The 23,540-nt window shown below is 51.2% G+C and overlaps 1 protein-coding gene across 2 annotated transcripts; it reads right to left on the reverse strand.

The window, feature by feature from the left end:
* Window positions 1–1,183: 1,183 nt before the first annotated feature.
* On the reverse strand, window positions 1,184–13,431 carry SERPINE1 (serpin family E member 1). Of its 2 annotated transcripts, none has more exons than XM_019031115.4 (9): window positions 13,172–13,431; window positions 11,754–12,025; window positions 9,751–9,984; window positions 8,332–8,526; window positions 6,528–6,726; window positions 4,869–4,969; window positions 4,662–4,748; window positions 3,379–3,462; window positions 1,184–3,058 (listed from the first exon to the last, which is right to left on the reverse strand). In XM_019031115.4, the coding sequence occupies exons 2-9, from the start codon at window positions 12,022–12,024 to the stop codon at window positions 3,021–3,023; spliced, it is 1,209 nt and encodes a 402-aa protein (XP_018886660.1). In that variant the 5' UTR covers window position 12,025; window positions 13,172–13,431; the 3' UTR covers window positions 1,184–3,020. The 2 variants fall into 2 exon arrangements, with proteins under 2 accessions (XP_018886660.1, XP_063564295.1); XM_063708225.1 differs by lacking the exon at window positions 1,184–3,058 and adding an exon at window positions 3,097–3,209 and having other exon boundaries at window positions 13,172–13,325.
* Between the last annotated feature and the right edge of the window lie 10,109 nt (window positions 13,432–23,540).

A 23,540-nucleotide genomic window follows, 5' to 3' on the forward strand; every position in this document is an offset into this window, starting at 1 on the left:
AACACTCGAGAATCCAAGCAGTGTTACAGACCAGGGAGAAGAAAACTCAGTCAGTGTCGAGTTGAGAGTGATGATGTTTTGATCCCCTTCCTTCCTTCCTTCCTTCCTTCCTTCCTTCCTTCCTTCCTTCCTTCCTTCCCTCCCTCCCTCCCTCCTTTCTTTCCTTCCTTCCTTCCTTTTCTTTCTTTCTTTCTTCCTTTCTTTCTTTCTTTTCTTTCTTTCTCTTTCTCTTTCTTTCTCACTCTCTCTTTCTCTCTTTCTCTTTTTCTCTCTCTTTCCTCTGTCTTTCTCTCTCTCTCTCTTTCTCTCTTTCTTTTCTTAGAGGAAGAGTCTCACTATGTTGTCCAGGCTGGTCTGAAACTCCTGGCCTCAAGTAATCTTCCTGCCCCGGCCTCCCAAAGTGCTGAGATTACAGGCGTGGGCCACTGCGCCTGACCTGAGAGTGATATTGGCTGGATCCATGGGAAGTCCTAGGTGGAGGAACTGGAACTTGAGCTGGGTTTGAAGAATGGGGAGTGGGAGTAGAGGGGTGGGAAGCATTTGGTGCTGGAAGGAAGTGTCATGAACAGAGTTGGGAACCCACAGTGACAGTGACTTACGAGCAGGCCCATCTGCGTAAGTGGAAAGTTTATGGCAGGGGAACATTTTTTTCCTTTTTGAGGATGATTCCCAGGGGCAGAATCAACTTATCCTTGGGGCTTGTGGCAGAGCTGAGGTGACCATTTCATGGACTCCCCCATGTTGGGCCAACCTGGATGTAGGAAGGTCCCTTCCACCCATGAGGTCTATGGACCAACAGGATTTTGATTCTGGGTTTGTTGTTGTTGTTGTAGTTGTTGTTTTTTGAGAGGGAGTCTCGCTCTGTCACCCAGCCTGGAGTTCAGTGGTGCAATCTCAGCTCACTGCAACATCTGCCTCCTGGCTTCAAGTGATTCTCCTGCCTCAGCCTCCCGAGTAGCTGGGATTACAGGTGCCAGCCACCACGCCCGCCTAATTTTTGTATTTTTAGTAGAGACGGGGTTTCACCATGTTGTCCAGGCTGGTCTCAAACTCCTGACCTTAGGTGATCCACCCACCTCGGCTTCCCAAAATGCTGGGATTACAGGCATGAACCACCACACCTGGCCCAGGCTTCTGATTTCTTGTACCACCGGTGTGAAATGGAGAAGGTGAAGGCAGTGACTGTCCTGACATATTCTTCATATTTATTTATTTTATTATTTTTTTGAAACATTTTTACATGTTTATTTATCAAAAGTGAAAAAGCATACAATTCAACACAATTTCAATAGCATTTGACACCACCCCTGTGGATCCTGTACATGGCTGACGTCACTGTCCAGTGCAAAATCAAAAAAGAAAGAAAGAAAAACCCCAAAGAAAGAGGATTTTTCAGTGGAGAACATGGTGGGCTGATTAGGCTTCTATTAGATTACATTCATTTCACATCTGTGTGCAATTCTCCCATAAATTGGTCTTTAAAATATATATATATTTAAAGATATTAGAAATATATATTTAAATATATTTAAAATATATATATTTTTAAAGAGACGGGGGTCTTGGTATGTTGCCCAGGCTGGTCTTGAACTCCTGGGCTCAAGCAATCCTCCCGCCTTGGCCTCCCAAAGTGCATTACATCCGTCTTTATGCCCTACCCTCTGGCTGGTAGGTTTTCAGGAATATTATCTAAGGTAGTTGAATCCGAGCTGCCTGTCTCTCTCACCCACCCCCCCTCACGTGTCCACTGCTCACACACAGCAGCCGGAAATGACACATTGAAGTGAGTCACCAATGCGGCTGTGAGTCACCCTGTAATTGGGGAAAGTTCTGTCCTGGTAGGTCATGCAGCCCCTTGCATTTCTGCTCCTAAATCTATTGAACACATTGGAAACCACTCTGTCCTCATCTGAGTCTCTGTCCCCCCACTCCGTCCTTTTGATCCCCTGAAGGAGGCTGAAATTGTATGGTCAGTTTCCATCAAGGGGAAAAAGACGAGAACAAGAGGGGCCCGGGGGGCGCGGGGGGCGCGAGGGTCTCAGGCGGCCACAAGGTGGCAGTGTGGGCTCCGTCACGCTGGATGTCCGGAGGGGTGTGTGCCAGTCAAGTGGCCGGACTTCCTGAGATACGGTGACACAGACCACAAAGAAACACTACGAGCGAGTTTAAATAATATTATTTTCCTTAGTAGTTCTCTTTCTCTCTAACAAGCACTCAAGGGCAAGGATATGATAAATATTTAGGTACAACCCTCCCCACCAAGAGATTGGGGGGTGAAGAGCTGGGCACGCATCTGACCTTTCTTCCTCTATTCCTATAAAAATAAAAGGAAGCAGAAATCTGCTTCAATGAGTAAACAAGTCACCTACACTCCAAAATAACCCATGCACACTGTTTCTGGGGAGGGAGATGGCCAGGCCAGGAGAGTTGGGCCACATGATGGGGGACATTCACTCTGCCACCTGCAGCACCCCTGTACTGGGGAGGGGTGGCCAGTGCCACAGTGGACTCTGAGATGAAAGGGTGTTTCTTCCACTGGCCTTTGGCCTGTCACCAGCCTCCTCCGCGGTGGCAGGCAGTACAAGAGTGATGGCAATGTGACTGGAACAGAAATAGTTTCTACCAGGCACACAAAAGCTCCTGTAAGCCCCGTAGTTCCGTCCTGCAAAGGGCCTCAGTGGGAACCAGGTCTGCAGACCCGAGTGGGCAGAGAGACGGGTGGAAGCAGGTGCCCCAGATGGTCCCGCAGGCGTCACTGTCTGGTTTGGAGACCTTAAGGGAGTTGTGCTTCAAACTTCTCTCCCAGGGTCTCAGGTGGAGACTAGGGAGTTTGACCTAAAGGTCCTCCAAGGAGAGGCCGAGGTCTTGGAGACAGATCTGGTTTACCATCTTTTAACAAAAGGCAAATGTCTTCTCTTCCTTCAGAAAGAGTCATTAACACTAAAATTCTTTTCTTCGGAGTTTCTTCTTTCCCGATGCATCTCCAGTTTTGTCCCAGATGAAGGCGTCTTTCCCCAGGGTCAGGGTTCCATCACTTGGCCCATGAAAAGGACTGTTCCTGAGGGTGGAAGAACCATGGGGGTTGAGAAGCAGAAGGAGTGGGACAGCTCATCAGGCTGGATGTGGGTGGAAGGACTGAGATCTAGGCAGATGAGTGAGCTGTCTGGAGTCACAGCTGCCTGAGTCACAGAGCGGGGACCCGGCACTGTCTGTGCGTGATAGAAGGTAGCCTCCTCTTGGGACAGGAAGCAGGGTAGGGTTATGGGTTCCCTGCCCAGAGCCCTCTCAGGGATAGAGGGATGTCTGCATCTGTCGGGACTAGTTCCTGAGAGAAAGAATGGGTGGGAGGATGTGGAACGTGATGGGTTCCAGGCTCACCTGTGGGGTTGTGCCGGACCACAAAGAGGAAGGGTCTGTCCATGATGATCTCCTCGGGGGCCATGCGGGCTGAGACTATGACAGCTGCAAGAGAAGGGACAATGTCTTAGAACAGAGGGATGCTGGCACTGGCACCACCCCCGCCCCCGCCGTTTTTCTTAGAGACAGGGTCTCCCTCTGTCGCCCAGGTGGGAGTGCAGTGGCGCCTTCATGGCTCACTGCAGCCTTGAACTCATGGGCTCAAGTGATCCTCCCACCTCAGTCTCCCAAGTAGCTGGGGCTACAGGTGCATGCCACCATGCCTGGCTAATTTTTTTCTAATTTTTGTAGAGACACAGTCTCATTATATTGCCCAGGCTGGTCTCAAATTCCTGGGCTCAAGCAATCCTCCTGCCTCGGCCTCCCAAGGTGCTGGGATTACAGGTGTGAGCCACTAAGCCCAGCTGGAAGTTGTTTGTTTTCCTGAATATGAACCTTAAAAGTTTAGGGACATCCTCTGAGACCTGGTTTCCTCCAGGAGCTTGGTAGCAATGGATCAGCTCTTCCCTTACACACATTTATCTAAATCCTTTAAGGGCTTATTGATAAGCTCTTTCTTTTCTTTTCTTTTCTTTTCTTCTCTTTCTTTCTTTCTTTCTCTTTCTTTCTTTCTCCTTCCTTCCTTCCTTCTTTCTTTCTTTCTTTTCTCTCTCTCTCTCTTTCTTTCTTTTCTTCAGAGTCGTGCTCTATTGCCCAGGCTGGAGTGCAGCAGCGTGATCTCGGCTCACTGCAACCTCTGCCTCCTGGATTCAAGTGATTCTCCTGCCTCAGCCTCCCAAGTGGCTGGGACTACAGGCACATGCCACCACGCCTGCCTAATTTTTGTATTTTTAGTAGAGATAGGGTTTTGCCATGTTGCCCAGGCTGGTCTCGAATTCCTGACCTCAAGTGATCCACCTGCCTTGGTCCCCCAAAGCGCTGGGATTACAGGTGTGAGCCACCACGCCCAGCCTGATAAGCATGTTTCTTAAGTTTACTTCCCACTGTGGGAACAACTTGGGTTTTCCTTTAGGAGGCCTTTTCACAGTCAGGGAACTTAGGAGCCATCAGGTGAGGAAACAGGGTTCCACGGTCCCAAGCCCGTTTTCCAGGCTGAGAAACAGGTGGGGAGCGGGTGATGGCTGAGCACAGACAGAGCTGCTCTGTGCCGAGAGGGCTGCGGGGTCCTTTCCGGGTCTCGGGACCAGTTATCCTGAAGGGCGATGGAGGCGACACCCGTGGAGCCTCACCTGAGCCAGACTCACCTGTGGATGAGGAGGCCACCGTGCCACTCTCGTTCACCTCGATCTTCACTTTCTGCAGCGCCTGCGCGACGTGGAGAGGCTCTTGGTCTGAAACAGATGTGGATACAGGATTAGATCAGCTGCCGCTCTCAAGGAGAGTTTCCTTTTTCCTCTTAGGGGCCCCCGCAGTCCACTGGGGTGAGAAAATGCAAAGGAAAGTCTTCTTACCTGAAAGACTCGTGAAGTCAGCCTGAAACTGTCTGAACATGTCGGTCATTCCCAGGTTCTCTAGGGGCTTCCTGAGGTCGACTTCAGTCTCCAGGGAGAACCTGCAGATAGCAGCAAGAGGCTGCTCAAGCCGGGGTCCCCTCTGGCTGGCAGCTCCCACCTTTCCCCATCCCCTACCAGGTGTCCCCCGAATCAAGTGGCCAGAATAGGGACGGGGGTGAAGGTTGGAGAGGGAGGCCTGGTTCGTTCTTTCTTTCTTTCCTTTCTTTCTTTCTTTCCTTTCTTTCTTTCTCTTTCTCTTTCTTTCTTTCTCTCTCTCTTCTTTCCTTTCCTTTCCTTCCTTCCTTCCTATTTTTCTTTTCTTTTTTTTTTTGAAACAGATTCTTGCTCTGTCCCCCAGGCTGGAGTGCAGTGGCGCGATCTCAGCTCACTGCAGCTTCCACCTCCCAGGTTCATGTGATTCTCTGGCCTCAGCCTCCGGAGTAGCTGGGATCATAGGCGCTCGCTACCACGGCCGGCTAATTTTTGTATTTTTAATAGAGACAGGGTTTCACCATGTTGGCCAGGCTGGTCTCAAACTCCTGACCTCAAGTGATCCGCCCGCCTTGGCCTCCCCAAATGCTGAGATTACAGGCATGAGCCACCACACCCAGCCGGCCTGGTTCTTCCAAAGCTGTTTACAAAGTCCCCCCTTAGAGCTGAAAATCCTAATATTCATGAACATTCTTCTGCAATCTCCCCACCCCCTCCCACCTATGACTAATTACTTTCCTCAAATAAGACAGTAGTTTCAGCATAATTTTATTCAGCCTGGCTGGGGTGGGGGAAGCTAAGGGCAAATTCTCCTGCAAGGATGTTGGAACAAAAATCTGTTCTGCAGATTGTGTTTCTGAGAGCTAACCCTGAAGAGGACTCAAGCAGGGGGCCTTTGTGCACTCTCTGCTTCTCACCAGGGCACAACTAATTACCTCCATTTTTATGAGCCAGAGAGAGGAGAAAAAAAAAAAGAGGAAGAGAGAGGATGCAAGTGAGAGCATGCACCAGCTAACCAACTAAATTCTCCTCTTTCCCCAAGCCTGGCATTATAGCATCCGGAAATTTGGGATGAGCGTGGTGGGAGGCTTCCCTATAATTCTGGAGTTCCCCAGCTCCAGCCTTCTCCTTCTGCTGAAAGATTTCAAAAAATCTCTTTGCTTCCTTCTGCAGAAGGATTTCGAAAAATCTGCTTTCTTGGAACCCCAGCTAGAAGCTGCGCTTTGAGCTGCTCCATCCTTGGAAGTGATTTCTTTTGTTTGGATGTTGACTTGAAAGGGTTGGGGATGGAAGTGCTGATGGGGCGACCCTAAGTAGATGTGGACTGATTGGGCCCCCACCTCCCTCATTTCTCTGACTCTCCTTCTGGGGGCTTTTGCTGGGTATTCTGGGGATAGTCAATGTGGGGGTGTGGTCAGGAAGAGCTGTCCCCTGCCCTCCAGCAGAAACAGGGGGAGGGATGATTGCAAGACTCACAATCAAACCCAGGCCACAGTTTCCCATCAGCCTCCCACACATGCATGTCCTGCAAGCGTCACAGATCTGGGAAATTCAACCTGGGGGCGGTGACTTTAGGGAGCCAGGAGAGAGGGGTTGGTAGGTCGGGGAGATAGCGGGCTGGCTTACTTGGGCAGAACCAGGAGGCGGGGCAGCCTGGTCATGTTGCCTTTCCAGTGGCTGATGAGCTGGGCACTCAGAATGTTGGTGAGGGCAGAGAGAGGCACCTCTTTTTCATAAGGGGCAGCAATGAGCATGCTGAGGGTGTCCCCGTGGTAGGGCAGTTCCAGGATGTCGTAGTAATGGCCATCGGGCGTGGTGAACTCAGCTGTGAAGACGACAAGATGGTTCATTGGAAATGGCTCCAGCTCTCGCTGATGGCAACCCAGCACTGGGTTTTCACCTAGTTCTCCTGGCTTCTCCACTATTTCTGGAAGTCAGGCTCTCTCTCGCTCTTGGCTTTTGGGTATCCCCTGTTCACTGCTCCCCTATTCAGTATTTTAATTTCTATTTCCCTTCTCTTCTGCCAATTCAGTATCTTCTAATTTCTCTCTCTCTGTGTGTGTGCGTGTGTGTGTGTGTGTGTGTAAGAGACAGGGTCTCACTCTGTCACACAGACTGGAGTGCAGTGGTGCAATCATAGCTCACTGCAGCCTCCGAATCCGGTTCAAATGTTCCTCCCGCCTCAGCTTCTGTATTTTGTTTGTTTGTTTGTTTTGAGAAGGAGTCTCACTCTGTCGCCCAGGCTGGAGTGCAATGGCATGATCTCGGCTCACTGCAACCTCCCCATCCCGGGTTCAATAGATTCTCCCACCTCAGCCTCCTGAGTAGCTGGAATTACAGGCACCTGCCATCATGCCCAGCTAATTTTTGTATTTTTATACAGATGGGGTTTCACCATGTTGGCCAGGCTGGTCTTGAACTCCTGACCTCAGGTCATCCACCCGCCTTGACCTCCCAAAGTGCTGGGAATACAGGCGTGAGCCACCGTGCCTGGCCTCACCTCAGCTTCTTGAGTAGACTACAGATGCATGTCACCAAGCCTGGCTAATTAAAAAAAATTTTTTTTTGTAGAGGCAGGGTCTTGCTATGCTGCCCAGACTGGTATTCAACTTCTGGCCTCAAGCAATCCCCCTTCTCAGCCTCCCAAAGTGCTGGGATTATAGGCGTGAGTCGCCGCGCCAGGCCTTCTCTGTCTCTTTTGGCCTTCCTTCACTTCCATTTTCCCCACACCCAGCCACCAATTCATCCCAGTCCTCATCCTTTTTTTTTTTTTTGAAATGGAATTTCACTCTTTCGCCCAGGCTGGGGTGAAGTGGCTCAATTTCGTTCGGCTCACTGCAACCTCCACCTCCCGGGCTCAAGTGATTCTCCTGCCTCAGCCTCCCGAGTAGCTGGGATTACAGGCGCCTGCCACCACACCTGGCTAATTTTTGCATTTTTAGTAGAGACAGGGTTTCACCATGTTGGCCAGGCTGGTCTCAAACTCCTGACCTCAAACTCCTGATCCACCTGCCTTGGCCTCCCAAAGTGCTGGGATTACAGGCGTGAGCCACAGCACCTGGAGTCCTCATCCTCTTAACCTCAACTCCCCCAGCAGGATTTCTCATCCCCAGGTAATCACACTAGCAACACACGAAGATGAGACCCTGGAGTCAGGTGGACAAATGTGGCCCTGAGGGAATCTCTGGATTTCAGCTTCTTCATCCTTCATGGGATAAACCTCCTGTCTTCTGTTCCCATTATCCTGATGTCTCCTGCTTGGGAAATCTTTGTCAAAGCTGGAGTATATTCTAGGGTCTCTCCTCCCTTAAAGGGGAGCATTCCCTATGGTCTTCCTCCCTCAGAGGGTGACATTTTGGGTATTCCTTGGGAGACCCCAGGAATGAGATGCAGTTGCTGTGGGCTGTGGGGAAGGGGCTCTTGGACTTACTATAGTTGAACTTGCTGGTCTGAGCCATCATGGGCACAGAGACAGTGCTGCCGTCTGATTTGTGGAAGAGGCGGCGGTGGGTGCTGGAGTCGGGGAAGGGAGTCTTCCACTGGCCATTGAAGTAGAGGGCATTCACCAGCACCAGCCGTGTCAGCTGGTCCACGGCTCCTTTCCCAAGCAAGTTGCTGATCATACCTATGGGAAAATCAATGATCAGGAAGACCACGAAGTTAGACGATTTTTGTTGTTGTTGTTGTTTTTGTTGTTTTGAGATGGAGTCTCACTCTATTGCCAGGCTGGAGTGCAGTGGCGCGATCTCGGCTCGCTGCAACCTCTGTCTCCAGGGTTCAAGCAATTCTCCAGCCTCAGCCTCCTGAATAGCTGGGATTACAGGCGCCCGCCACCATGCCTGGCTAATTTTTGTATTTTTAGTAGAGACGGGGTTTCACCATGTTGGTCAGACTGGTCTCAAACTCCTGACCTTGTGATCCACCTGCCTCAGCCTCCCAAAGTGCTGGGATTACAGGTGTGAGCCACCATGCCCGGCTGAAGTTAGACAAAGTTTTTAAGCCTTTTAGATGTTTCCCAGGGTCCCCAGTCCTCAATTGGATGTATGTCAAAGGGCTGCAGTCAGAGGTTTAAATGAACCCGTCTAGTTCCTTTTTTTGGAGACAAAGTCTTGCTCTGTCACCCAGGCTGGAGTGCAGTGGCACGATCTCAGCTCACTGCAGCCTCTGCCTCCCGGGTTCAAGTGATTCTTTGAACCTCATCCTCCCGAGCAGCTGGGATTATAGGCACGCGCCAACACACCTGGCTAATTTTTTGTATTTTTGACAGAGACAGGGTTTCACCATGTTGGCCAGGCTGGTCTCGAACTCCTGTGCTCAGGCAATCTGCCCGCCTTGGCCTCTCAAAGTGCTAGGATTAGAGGCGTGAGCCACTGTGCCCAGCCTAAGCTTTGGTTCTTAAAGCATCCAGCCCTCTGTCCATAGAGAAGAGAATGCTGAAAAGGAGCATTTTTTAGGATATGTGGATTTGGTTTATGCTTGATTTTTAGAGATGAGATCTTGTTCTGTGACCCAGGCTGGAGTGTGGTGGTGCAAACATAGCTCACTGCAGCCTTGAACTGCTGGACTCAAGTGATCCTCCCACCTCAGCCTCCCAAGTAGCTGGGACTACAGGTGTGCACCACCATGCCCGGCTGGTTTTTAAATTTTTTGAAGAGATGAGGTCTTGTTATGTTGGCCAGGCTGGTCTCAAACTCCAGGCCTCAAGCCTTCCTCTCACCTAGACCTCCCAAAGTGTTGGGCTGGGATTACAGGTGTGAACTACTGCACCCAACTGGGATATGTGGATTTGTTTCCAAATTCCCTTTCTCTTGAGGCCCAGGGAATGGGTTTCCTTTCCCTGCCTGCTCACCTTTTGTGTGTGTCTTCACCCAGTCATTGATGATGAATCTGGCTCTCTCCACCTCTGAAAAGTCCACTTGCTTGACCGTGCTCCGGAACAGCCTGAAGAAGTGGGGCATGAAGCCCTGGACCAGCTTCAGATCCCGCTGGACGAAGATCGCGTCTGTGGTGCTGATCTCATCCTTGTTCCATGGCCCCATGAGCTCCTTATACAGATGCCGGAGGGCGGGGGCCATGCCCTTGTCTGCACCGGGACAGAGAGGAGAGGACATGTGAGGCTCATGCTGAACTGAGGGTTCCCAGCCGAGCCCACTTCCCCCACAAGGGGCTCCACTCTGATGGATGGGAGCTACCGTGCTTTCCCAGGGCTCTCTGGAGGGAGATTTCATTCCAGGATGAAATCTCTTTTCTGTATCTCCTTCCTTTCTTCAAAAGTCTCAGATCCCAACCCTTTCTTTGGGCTAGAATATTTTTCTCTGTTCTTAAGTTACGAACCCTAAATATTTTCTTCCTGTTTTTTTTTTTTTTTTTTTTTTTTGAGATGGAGTTTTGCTCTTGTCTCCCAGGCTGGAGTGCAATGGCGCGATGTCAGCTTACTGCAACCTCTGCCTCCTGGATGAACCCTAAATATTTTCTTTCTTCTTCTTTTTATTTTATTTTTTTCAGACAGGGCTTCCCTTTGTTGCCCAGGCTGAAGTGCAGTGGTACAATCATAGCTCACTGCAGCCTCCAGCTCCTGGGCTCAAGCCATCCTCCCACCTCAGCCTCCTGAGTAGTTGGGACTACAGGTATGTGTCACCACATCTGGCTAATTTGTAAATTTTTTTGTAGAGGCAGGGGTCTCCCTGTTGCTCAGTCTAGTCTCGAACTTCTGGCCTCAAGTGATCCTCCTGACTCAATCTTCCAAAGTGCTAAAATTACAGTCATAAGCCACCTTGCCTGGCCTTAGTTTTTTTTTTTTTTCTTTCTTTCTTTCTTTCTTTCTTTCTTTCTTTCTTTCTTTCTTTCTTTCTCTCTTTCCCTTTCTTTCTCTGTCTTTCTTTCTTCTTCTTCTTTCTTTCTCTCCTCTCTCTCTCTCTTTCTTTTTTTTTTTTTTTGACAGGTCTCACTCTGTCACCCAGGCTGGAGTGCAATGGTGTGATCTCAGCTCACTGCCACCTCCACCTCCGGGGTTAAAGCAATTCTTGTGTCTCAGCTTCCTGAGTAGCTGGGATTACAGGTGCACCACCTCATCAGGCTAATTTTTATTAGAGACGGGGTTTCACCGTATTGCCCAGGCTGGCCTTGAACTCCTAGCCTCAGGTGATCCTCCTGCCTCAAACTCCGAAAGTGCTGAGATTACAGGCATGAGGCACTGTGCCTGGCCTTAGATTTTTTTCCTATAGTGATGGCTATGCTAAGTATTTCACAAGTGTAATTCCATGAATTCTTTTTTTTTTTTTTTTTTTTGAGACGGAGTCTCTCTCTGTCGCCCAGGCTGGAGTGCAGTGGCGCGATCTCAGCTCACTGAAAGCTCTGCCTTCTGGGTTCATGCCATTCTCCTGCCTCAGCCTCCCGAGTAGCTGGGACTACAGGCGCCTGCCACCACGCCTGGCTAATTTTTTTTGTATTTTTAGTAGAGATGGAGTTTCACTGTGTTAGCCAGGATGGTCTTGATCTCCTGACCTCATGATCCGCCCACCTCGGCCTCCCAAAGTGCTGGGATTACAGGCGTTTGAGCCACCGCGCCCGGCCCACGAATTCTTTAGGACAGCAAATAATCCTCATTTTGTAGATGGGCAAACTTAACGAGGTTAAGATCACACGGTGGTGAATAAGCGGTAAATCTACTGGTCAGACACCCTTGGAGATTCAAGGGTCCAGTGACTTGGAGTGTAGTGGGAAGAAGATGGGGTGGCCCCTGCAGCACAGCTGTATGGGGCTTGGCTCTGCTAAGCCAGAGCCAGCCTTTCCTTGGCTTCTGGTAGGTCTGTTCTGCATGCCACCCACCTCCCCTGGTGTCCCGTGGCTCACCATCAATCTTGAATCCCATGGCTGCTTGGATCTGCTGCTGGGTTTCTCCTCCTGTTGTCAGCTGGAGCATGGCCAACACCGAGGCCACCCCATAGGGTGAGAAAACCACGTTGCGGTCCTTGGAGGCCTGCGCCACCTGCTGAAACACCCTCACCCCGAAGTCTGAAGCCAGGTGGGCCACGTAGGATGGGGGATGGTGCACAGCAGACCCTTCACCAAAGACGAGGGCCAGGCCCAGGACTAGGCAGGCGAGGGCTGGAGACATCTGCATCCTAGAGCAATGGAAAGAGGGCTGGTGAAGGAATCGTTTCTGGAAGACAGGCGGGAGGGGAGGGGAGCTGGCCAGCTGTGGGCCCTGCTCTTCTTGTTTCCTGCAAGCAGGTGGTAAGTGAACACTAGGGCAAGGTGCAGGAAGAGACCATGACACGTTCAGGTTCTAAGCCCATCCCACTCCGTCTCACTCAGACTGACTTATCCCCGGGCAGTGGCAGGGAGTCTTCGCCCATCTTGCCCTGTGGGAATCTTGGAATCCAGTCCATCTCCCTTCCCTCTGTGTCCCGTAAAAAAGCCTTAGAAGAAAAGCAGGTGAGAAGTCATTACCACTCTCTGCCTTTGCAGCCCAGGGGGAGTTTAGCCCAGGCTGAATTATCAATTATCAGAACATCTTTGATTTGCATAAGCCTTTAAATTTGCTTTCTTTTCTTTTCTTTCTTTTCTTTCTTTCTTCCTCTTTCCTCTTTCTTTCTTTCTTTCTTCTTTCCTTCCTTCCTTCTTTCCTCTCTTTCTCTCTCTTTCTTCCTTCCTTTCATTCATTTTTAGAGACAGGGTCTTGCTCTGTCACCCAGGCTGGGTGCAATGGCTCAGTCTTGGCTCCCTGCAGCCTCCGCCTCCCCAGCTCAAGCAATCCTCCCACCTCAGCCTCCCAAGTAGCTGGGAATACAGGCACACCAGCACGCCCAGCTAATTTTTGTATTTTTTTGGGAGAGCAGGGTTTTGCCATGTTGCCCAGGCTAGTCTCAAACTCCTGGGCTCAAGTTATCTGCCTGCCTCAGCCTCACAAAGTGCTGGGATTACAGGCATGAGCCACAGTGCCCAGCCTTAATTCTCTTAATGCTTTCCCAGCGCTTGTTTCCTTCAAGTTAGCAGGCATGAGGTGGGAAATGGGTGAGTGTCTTGATGCAGAGGGACCGAGAGAGTAAAGGTTCTTGTTACTGGGTGATGGGGTTGTTGGTGGGGCCTGACCATCCTCCCTGCTCTCCTGCAGTCAGCCCTAGGGCAGGGTCGACCCAAGGCTGCAGGTCCGAGGAAAAGAAAATAGAGGAATAGCGGGGGATCATGGAGGGAGGGGATTCTGGGGAGGCGAGTTCTCTGCCTTAAGCCCGAAGTAAGAGGTTGGAGGGAGTTTGCTTTTCTCCTACCTGAAGTTCTCAGAGGTGCCTTGCGATTGGCGGTTCGTCCTGCTCTGGCGGTGGCTGCTGAGCTGCAGGAATTCAGCTGCTGGAGGGGGGCGTGTGGCTCTTCTTGACAGCGCTCTTGGCCCTGCAGCCAAACACAGCTGTGCTCCTCTGTGGGCCGCTGCCTCCTTTTATACCAGATGTGGGCAGGAAATAGATGAACTCATGTTCCAGCCCCACCCACTCACTGGCTCTGGGAGTCCGTCTGAACAGCCAGCGGGTCCCCCTCGACACCTCCCTCTCTGGGACTTGCTGAGGCGTGTGTGTGTGTGTGTGTGTGTGTGTGTGTGCTGCTCTGTGTGTGTACGTGTGTAAGAGCATTCAGGAACAATTGAGCAAACCCCAATAGCCTTGGCCTGAGAACCTCCCTTGACCTTTCTGCCCTCTGCCTGTGTCTGTCTCTCCCGGATGTCCTGCCAGGTTGACTGTCTGCCATGCCGGGTGACCCAAAAAGCCCAGGACCCCTAGTGTTCAGCTTGGAGAGAAAAAAAAACAGCTCACGTTGCCTGCTTTTCCTTTGGAGAACCAGGTCACTGTGGAGTTATCAAAGATAACCTCCATCAAAACGTGGAAGTTTTCCCCCAGGACAGTCCACCCGGTGCTCTGGGCCACCTCCAGGAAAAAGCGCCCCTCCCTCCTCCTGGGCCCAGCCCAACAGCCACAGGGCATGCAGCCAGCCACGTGATTGTCTAGGTTTTGTCTGTCTAGGACTTGGGCCCAACAGAGGACTCTTGGTCTTTCCCTCATCCCTGCCATGTGCCCGGCCGCCTCCGATGATACACGGCTGACTCCCCCACGTGTCCAGACTCTCTCTGTGCCCCTGAGGGCTCTCTTGTGTCAACAGCCTTGTCTGGCTGAGGTTGGAGGTGTGCTGGGTGGGGCGGTGGTGGCTGAACGGGACCAGGGGTTACCATGGCAAAAGCTTGGTAAGGAAACAGGAGACCAACATGTAAGTTTCACTTCTTCGAGCTGCCCGCTAGGACTTGGGGCAGCTTGTCCTTTATCCTCTTCCTCCAGACACAGACACAAGGGGAAAAGGGATAGAAACAGAGTGTCAATTCATGGCAGGTTTGTAGGGTGTGCTTTTAGGGCAAGGGGGTGAGGGGAGGAAGAGTGACCGATAGATTCTGTGGAGCAGTGGTCCTCAACGTTTTTGGCACCAGGGACCGGTTTCATGGAAGACAATTTTTTCACAGACCAGGGTGGGATGGTTTCGGGATGATTCAAGCGCATTACATTTATTGTGTGCTTTATTTCTATTATTATTACATTATAATATATATAATGAAATAATTCCACAATTCACCATCGTGTAGAATCAGTGGGAGCCCTCAGCTTGTTTTCCTGCAACTAGATGGTCCCATCTAGGGGTGATGGGAGACCGTGACAGATCATCAGGCATTAGATTCTCATAGGGAGCTTGCAACCTAGATCCCTCACATGAACAGTTTAGAATAGGGCTCGAGCTCCTATGAGAATCTAATGCCGCCGCTGATCTGACAGGGAGTGGAGCTCTGGTGGTAATGTGAGTGATGGGGAGTGGCTGTAACTACAGATGAAATTTCACTCACCTGCCACTCACCTCCTGTTATGCAGCCTGGTTCCTAACAGGCTATGGACCAGTACCGGCCCCTGGCCCAGAGGCTGGGGACCTCTGCTGTAGAGAGTGGAAACTGGCTAGCAGTGGGTGAGCATGTAGGACTAGACTAGTGGATTTTGTTGTTGTTGTTGTTTTTTGTTTTCTTGTTTTTCTGTTTTGAGATGGAGTCTTATTTTGTTGCCCAGGCTGAGTGCAGTAGCACTATCTTGGCTCACTGCAATCTCCGCCTCCCAGGTTCAAGCGGTTCTCCTGCCTCAGCCTCCCGAGTAGCTGGGATTACAGGTGTGCACCACCACGTCCGGCTAATTTTTGTATTTTAGTAGAGACGGGGTTTCACCATGTTGGTCAGGCTGGTCTCGAACTCCTGACCTCGTGATCCGGCTGCCTCGGCCTCCCAAATGCTGGGATTACAGGCGTGAGCCACCGCGCCCAGCTGGATTTGGGGTTTTGACAGGGTCAGGTGCCCTTGGCCGTGTGATCTGGATGTTGTGGATGGAAGGGTGGCCAGGGTGCTGCCCAGGGGGTCCTGTATTGGAGAGATGGCATACTTGGGGTCCACGCACTGTTGGGTTTAGTGTATGTGGTGGGGTTCAGTTGGGAGAATCCATGGCAACAGCTGATAGCAGAGTCACAGGAAGTTTCAGTGGGTGGAAGCGTCGGATGTTTGTTTTGGATTTTTTCGGTAAACAGATGCCAAGGGCAACCACACTGAGCAGCCCTCCTGCTTTTTAATCTGCCTTAGGCTTTGTTTTCTCACAGCTGGCAGGGAAAGAGAGGAGAACCACAGTCGGAAAGTTAGGCTCACAGACACATTAGGAGAACTCTTCCTGTGAAACTGCCTCTTGTTTATGTCTTTTTCCTTTTCTTAGTTGTGGTTTGGAGTCCCTGAGAGTGTGGTTAGTGGTGAGGAAGAAGCAACTGCCCTGATCTCTTGGAAGAAGACAAGTCCAGCCCCAAACCCATCTATTTTTTTTTTTTTTTTTGGAGACAGGGTCTCACTCTGTCACCAAGGCTGGAGTGCGGTCGTGTGATCATAGTTCACTGCAGACTTGAACTCCTGGGCTCAAGCAAGTATCGGGGACTACAGGCAAGCACCACCACACCCAGCTAATTATTATTTTTTCTTATAGAGACAGAGTCTTGCTATGTTGACCAGGCTGGTCTCAAATTCCTGGGCTGGAACAATCCTCTCACCTTTGCCTCCCAAAGTGTATAAGCCACCATGCCCAGTCCCGAACTTATCTCTTGTCCTCAAAAGTACCCCAAGACTGGGCATGGTGGCTCACACCTGTAATCCTAGCACTTCGCGAGGCCAAGGCGGGTGGATCACTTGAGGCCAGGAGTTCAAGACCAGCCCGGCCAATATGATGAAACCCCATCTCTACTAAAAATACAAAAATTAGCTAGGCATGGTGGTGCATGCCTGTAATCCTAGCTGCTTGGGAGGCTGAGGCAGGAGAATCGCTTGAACCTGGGAGGTGGAGGTTGCAGTGAGCCGAGATCATGCTATTGCACTCCAGCCTGGGTGACAGAGCAAGAATCTGTCTCAAAAAAAAAAAAAAAGTACCCCCCAAGGCTTTGCTCTCTGACCTTAAGGATCAGAGGGGAACAGGGATCAGGCAGTACCAAGCCTCGAAGACTTGAAAGTTCAATGGGTCTAGACATAGCTAGATGTGGCCTCCTCAGGTGTGTGACACCAGCCTCTCCAGCCTGCAGCTTAGCCTCCATCCCTTCCTCTGCCTGTCATACCAGGAGCCATTGTCCCATACCTTGCCAGGTCTCTGCTGTTTTCCGTGGACAGCCAGAGCTCTGCAGGAGCAGTCACCAATTTAGTCCCCACTCATAGATTGGGTGGATGATCCTGATGCCAATCCAAAATAGACACCCCTGCTGGGTGTGGTGGCTCACACCTGTAATCCCAGTCTTTGGGGAGGCTGAGGCAGGAAGATCACTTGAGCCCAGGAATTTGAGCCAGTCTGGGCAACACAGTGAGATCCCATCTCTACCAAAAAAAAAAAAAAAAATTAGCCCGGTGTGGTGGCGTGTGCCTATGGTCCCAGCTACATGGGAAGCTGAGGTACGAGGATCACTTGAGCCTAGGAGCTCAAGGCTGGAGTGAGCTATGATTGCAACACTGCACTCCAGCCTGGGTGACAAAGAGAGACCCTGTCTCAAAGGACAAAGCAAAGAGCAAAAAGGACATTCCATCTTTGGGCATGGGAGAGCTGGGGAGCAGCTCTAGTCCTGATTGGGGTGGAGGGTGGGGAGCATTTTACTTTGGACTCAGAAGTGGCTGACTTACTAAGGGGTCTTTTCCCAAATTGGTGGAAACTTGTAGGCATAGGGAGGATGTGTATTAGAAACTGAGGCAAAACCTGTGTTATCGGGTCCATGTGAAGTTTCCGATTTCTCCATTGACTCTGATGAGCTGGGGCTGCCTAGCTACTCCAGAACCCGGACTTGGAGTGAAACCCCATCTCTACTAAAAAAAAAAAAAGTCCTGTGTTATCGGGTCCATGTGAAGTTTCCGATTTCTCCATTGACTCTGATGAGCTGGGGCTGCCTAGCTACTCTAGAACCCGGACTTGGAGTGAAACCCCGTCTCTACTAAAAAAAAAAAAAGTACAGAAATTAGCCAGGCATGGCGGCACGTACCTGTAGTCCCAGCTACTCGGGATCCTGAGGTGGGAGAATCTCTTGAACCCAAGAGGTGGAGGTTGCAGAGAGCTGAGATTGCACCACTGCACTCCAGCTTGAGTGAAAGAGCAAGATTGTCTCAAAAAAATAAATAAATAAAAAGAACCCAGACTTGGCCATGACCCCTGCCTCTACTTCATGCACATGGCCCTGCCTTCTCTTACCTGCCTTAGGAGCCGAGCCCTTCCATACCAGGGTCCAGCTGCCTGCGGGCTGCTCCCCACCGACCTCTCAGAGAAACTCTCTTCTCAGAATCTGACTCAAGGGGTTATCACTTTCCCCTTTTCCCCTGAATCCTAAGTTCTCTCTTTCTTGATCCAATCCTCTCTTTCCAGCTTGAGCTCTTTTGTAAGGGGTCACACGGGCACAGAAAGAAAAGTCCGTGCTGATGAAATAGCTAGATCTCTGGCTTCCGGAGGGTCAGAGATAAGAGAGTGAGTTACCGGGCTGTGGATTTCAGGGGAAAGTTCTGATTCCAGCTACTGGGAAAGATGTCTCCATCTGTCCCTGAGCAGGTGGTTCGTGACTGTAGATCACACTCAGATTTTCCATGACTGTCCCTCTGTCCCCCACCCACTGGTGGGCCCTGGGTGGACACTGGCCTTCCCACCACCCATCGCCCCCTGACCTCCCACCTTCTGGCCCGATCTCTGCTCTTCCTCTTTGCTTCTGTCTTCCCTGCTTTCTTTTTCACTTTCCCTTTCTCTCTCTGAGCCTCCCGCTTCCTGCTCCCTTCTCTCTGACCTCCTGCCTACCCTTTCTTCCCTGAGCCTTCCCTCCTGTCCCCTCTCCTCCGCTGCAGGAGGTTGCCCCCCATTTCTACTCTCTCTCTCTCTCTTTTCTGCTCTCTCTGACTCAGTCCCTCTGTCCCTCTGGAATCCCAGAATCCCTTTTACAGTCAAATGCTCAGCTCCCAAGCCCTTCCGGTGGGGAAGAGAGCACTGCCTGTTACACAGGCTCCCTGGAATGTGGGGCCCAGCCTCCCTGATTCCTGGTGATTTCACTGGGAGAGCCGGGGGTTGGAGAAGGCAGGGTCTTGCTAACAGCACTATTTCTGGCTTGGTTGCTCTCCAAACAACACAACTCCAAAAATAGCCTGTGTTTGGGCTCGGCTCTCTCCCCCTCTCTAGGAGGGAACCAGTGCTGGGTGTCTCCACCGCCCTTTTTTTTTTTTGAGATGGAGTCTTGCTCTGTTGCCCAGGCTGGAGTGCGGAGGTGTGATCTTGGCTCACTGCATCCTCCGTCTCCCAGGTTCAAGCGATTCTCCTGCCCCAGCCTCCCGAGTAGCTGGGATTATAGTCATGCGCCACCATGCCTGGCTAATTTTTGTATTTTTAGTAGAGACAAGTTTCCCCATGTTGTCCAGGCTGGTCTCGATCTCCTGACCTCATGATCCACCCACCTCGGCCTTCCAAAGTGCTGGGATTATAGGCGTGCGCCACTGCGCCTGGCCCTCCACTGCCTTTTATTTAAGATCGTGGCTCTGGGACAGCCTGTCCAGGGGCCCTTCCTTACCCTGGCTCTGTGACTGACTTCCCCCTCCTCTCCTGCTGTATCCCCTCTCCCCTGCCAGCCCCTGGCCGGTCATTTCTCTTTAAACTCCCTAACACTCTAACTGGTGCTGCCTCACCCAATGTAGCCCTTGCTTGTCCACAATTGCATTTTTTTTTTGAGTGGGGGCCACGTTCTGTTGCCCAGGTGGGAGTGCAGTGGCACAATCATGGCTCCCAGCCTTGGCACAGTCATGACTCACTGCATTTCAACCTCCCAGGCTCAAGAGATCCTCCCATCTCAGCCTCCTGAGGAGTTGCTAGATGGGATTACAGGTGTGCACCACCATGCCCCGCCAATTTTTTTCTTTTTTTTTTGAGACAAAGTTTCGCTCTTCTTGCCCAGGCTGGAGTGCAATGGTGTGGTCTCGTTTCACTGCAACCTCTACCTCCCAGGCTCAAGCAATTATCGTGCTTCAGCCCCCCAAGTAGCTGGGATTACAGGCATCTGCCATCACGCCCAGCTGATTTTTGTATTTTTAGTAGAGACGGGGTTTCACCATGTTGGCCAGGCTGGTCTTGAACTCCTGACCTCAAGTGATCCGCCTTCCTCAGCCTCTCAAAGTGCTGGGATTACAGATGTGAGCCACTGTGCCCCGCCTAATTTTTTTTTTTTCAGAGATGAGGGTCTCTTTATGTTGCCCAGGCTAGTCTCAAACTCCTGGGCTCAAGGTTGGAGTGCAGTGGTGCCATTTCAGCTTACTGCAGCCTCTACCTCCCGGGATTAAGTGATCCTCCCACCTCAGCCTCCCAGTAGCTGGGACCACAGATGTACACCATGACACCTGGCTAATTTTTTGTATTTTTGGTAGAGACGGGGTTTTGCCACGTTGCCCAGGCTGTTCTTGAACTCCTGAGCTCAAGTGACCGACCTGCCTCAGCCTCCCAAAGTGCTGTGGTTACAGGCATGAGCCACCATGCCTGGCCCTAACCCAGTTCTTTTAATTTACAAGCGAGGGCACTTAGGTCCAGAGAGGTCCACTGTGCTTGAAGCCACACAGTGACTACACCATAAATGAGAGAATAGTGATCATTGGATCAGACGGACCCGGCCACTAGTTAGGAATCTGACATTGGCTATGTGACTAGGTAAAACTTAATCCCTTCTCCTTCTCCTTCTCCTTCTCTTCCTCCTCCTCTTCCTCCCCCTCCCCCTCCCTCCCTTCCTTCCTTCCCTATGATTGAGGGATCACAGCCTCAGTATTCTTATTTGTAAAAGACAGATAACGATTCCCATCTTTCAAGGTTGCAATGAGAATTACACAAAACGTCGTCTGCCAAATGTCCGACACATTCTAGGTTCTCCTTTGTGGCAGCCGCTCTTGGTGGGCGGCAGAGCCAGGACAGGAACCCAGACAGTCTGAGCTGTTCATTTTGATATAATGCAAGCTCCTTGAGGGACGGATGTTTGAGGTGTTTGTTTTTACGTCTCTCAGCATTTAGCGGAGCGTGGCCGTTAAATGCCTCAGAAGTGGGCTGGCTGCTTACCCGAGGGGATGCCTGGCAGCCCCTCTCATCTGTTTCATACCAGATCCTTCTGCTGTCTCCCTGGTCCTGACACGCTCCCACTGGCTGACTTTGCAGGTTTCAGATCCCAGGAAGATATTCCCCTCTGGGCTGCAGGTCATGGATGTACCCCGCTTTTGTCCCAAGTGTATCCTTATCTTCCGAGCATACCAGGGAGGAAGGGGACTTGATTTACCAAAATGGAGTTGAGCTTGACCCACTCTTCCAGGCTAGGCCCCTGCAGCCTCCATCTCCCATCTCTCATCGATTCCTCTATGGCACCTATAATGCTTTAATCACTTAGAAAAAATGTATGCTCTACCATAGCCAATTTTATCTTTTTTTTTTTGAGACAGAGTCTCACTCAGTCACCCAAGCTAGAATGCAGTGACGCGATCTCAGCTCACTGCAACCTCCACCTCACGGGTTCAAGCAATTCTCGTGCCTCAGCCTCCTGAGTAGCAGGGACTACAGGCCTGCACAAACACACCCAACTAATTTTTGGATTTTTAGTAGAGACAGGGTTTCACCATGTTGGCCAGGCTGGTCTCAAACTCCTGAGCTCAACTGATCTTCCCACCTCAGCCTCCCGAAGTGCTGGGTTTACAGGCATGAGCCACCGCGCCCAGTCGATTTTTTTTTTTTTTTTAAGATAGGGTCTCACTTTGTTGCCCAGGCTGGAGTGCAGTTGTGTGATCATGGCTCGCTGCAGCCTCCAACTCCTGGGCTCAAACGATCCTCTCACCTCAGCCTCCTGAGTAGCTGGGACCACAGGCATGCACGACCACACCCAGCTAATTTTTAGCTTTTATCACTTTTATATATTTGCATTCTCCCTTGTCTTACAGTTATTTCTGTATTTAAACTTATGTGGCCATCAAAGTGTCTTATTTCCTGAGGGCACTTAGTGCTGGATCTTTTGTAATGTGGGTATTCCAAATGTCCTTTTACCATCAGGCAAGAATGAGCCTTCCTGGCCGGGCACAGTGGCTCATGCCTGTAATCCCAACACTTTAGGAAGCCAAGGTGGCAGGATTGCTTGAGGCCAGGAGTTCGAGACCAGCCTGGGCAACACAGGGAGACCACCCCCCCCCCCACCTCTACAAAAAATAAATAAATGAGTCAAGCATGGTGGCATGTGCCTGTAGTCCCAGCTTCTTGGGAGGCTGAGACAGGAGAGTCACTTGAGTCCAGGAGTTTGAGGCTGCAGTGAGCCGTAATTGCATTGCTGCACTCCAGCCTGGGCAACAGAGTGAGACTCTGTCTCAAAAAAAAAAAAGAAAAAAGAAAAAAGGAATGTGCCCCCAGTGTGGTCACCAAGGGGAATTTCAATGGCAGGGAATGGTGGAGCACCGGGCTCCTGGGGTAGATGTGAACATGGAGCTGATTACGTCAGGCTGATGAGGTAGTGCAGGCCTGCAGGGTGCCTCCGGGCCACTGGCCAGATTCCATCCCTCCATCCACTTCTCTTTACCCACATATGTGGCTTATCTGACTCTGATTCACTTTCGTTCATCTTTACCAGAACTCGTTCCTCATTCTCTACATTCTTGTGTCTCTCTTTACGCCTTTCTCTGGACACATTCTGTTCTTTGTTGTTGTTCCTGTTTGTTTTGAGAAAGGGTCTTGCTCTGTTGCCCAGGCTGGAGTGCAGTGGCGCGATCATGGCTCACTGCAGCCACTACCTCCTGGGCTCAAGCCATCCTCCTGCCTCAGCCTCCTCAGTAGCTGGGACTGCAGGCGCACACCACCAGGCCTGGCTAATTTAAAACATTTTTGTAGAAATGGGGTCTCACTCGGCTGGGAACAGTGGCTCATGCCTGTAATCCCAGCACTTTGGGAGGCTGAGGCAGGCGGATCACGAGGTCAGGAGTTCAAGACCAGCCTGGCCAATATGGTGAAACCCCGTCTCTACTAAAAATACAAAAATTAGCCGGGTGTGGTGATGCACACCTGTAGTCCCAGCTACTCAGGAGGGCTGAGGCAGGAGAATTGCTTGAATCTGGGAAGTGGAGGTTGTAGTGAGCCAAGATCATGCCACTGCACTCCAGCCTGGGCAATATAGCAAGACTCCATCTCAAAAAAAAAAAGAAAGAAAACAAAGAAATGGGGTCTCACTATATTGCCCAGGCTGGTCTTGAACTCCTGGGCTCAAGTGATCCTCTCACCTCTGCCTCCTGAGTCGCTGGAACTATAGGCTCGCAACACCACGCCTGGCTTGGACACAGACGTTCTTTTGCTAGTCTCCATTCTGGCTCTGGATGTGACTATATGACTGAGCTCCCACTGAGCTGGGCAGGTGTCCAGAGAGACGGTGACCCAAGGTCAGTGGGGGATGGGTGGGGGTGGAGGTCCCAGGGATGAAGCCGTCTGGGTGATACAGTGCAGATGGAATTCACCATGGGATGCCAGCATGCCCAGAGTCACTGGCCATTCTTATCTGCCCAGCTTCCGCTCCATATGGGAGCAGGCTTCTCGCATGTCTCTTCATCTGAGTCACCCTGGGCCCCCTCAGCTGTCCTCACCACTGTCATGCAGCTGGGCTGCTGGCTTGCTTGGATCTGTCTGGGCCCAGAGCCCATCCCAGACCCCCTTGTGTAGGTTTGTGGCTGGAGGGCTGGAGAGCAGTGAGGCATAGGAGAGGAGGGGAGCAGGGACCCTGACCTGGCCGGGGGTGTGGGACCTGGGATGGCTGCCTCCTGCTTTCCTCCAACACAGCCAGTGAGAGCATGGAGTGGCATCTTAGGGTCTTTTCTGGGGTGGTTGTTATGGGACCTTCGCAGATGCAGAGGACGAACACTGTTCTTGTCTCAGGAGCTTGTGAGGTAGTCTCTGTCCTGAGCAACGCCCTCTACTCCAGTGCAGACCGAATGCCGCGTAGGAGGACTTTCCCGAGGCTGCCCACACTCGGCTTCCTCCTTCTTTTTTTTTGAGACAGTCTTGCTCTATCACCCAGGTTGGAGTGCAATGGCGCAATCCC

This window comes from Gorilla gorilla, chromosome 6 (genome assembly GCF_029281585.2).
Source record: "Gorilla gorilla gorilla isolate KB3781 chromosome 6, NHGRI_mGorGor1-v2.1_pri, whole genome shotgun sequence".
NCBI lineage: Eukaryota > Metazoa > Chordata > Mammalia > Primates > Hominidae > Gorilla > Gorilla gorilla.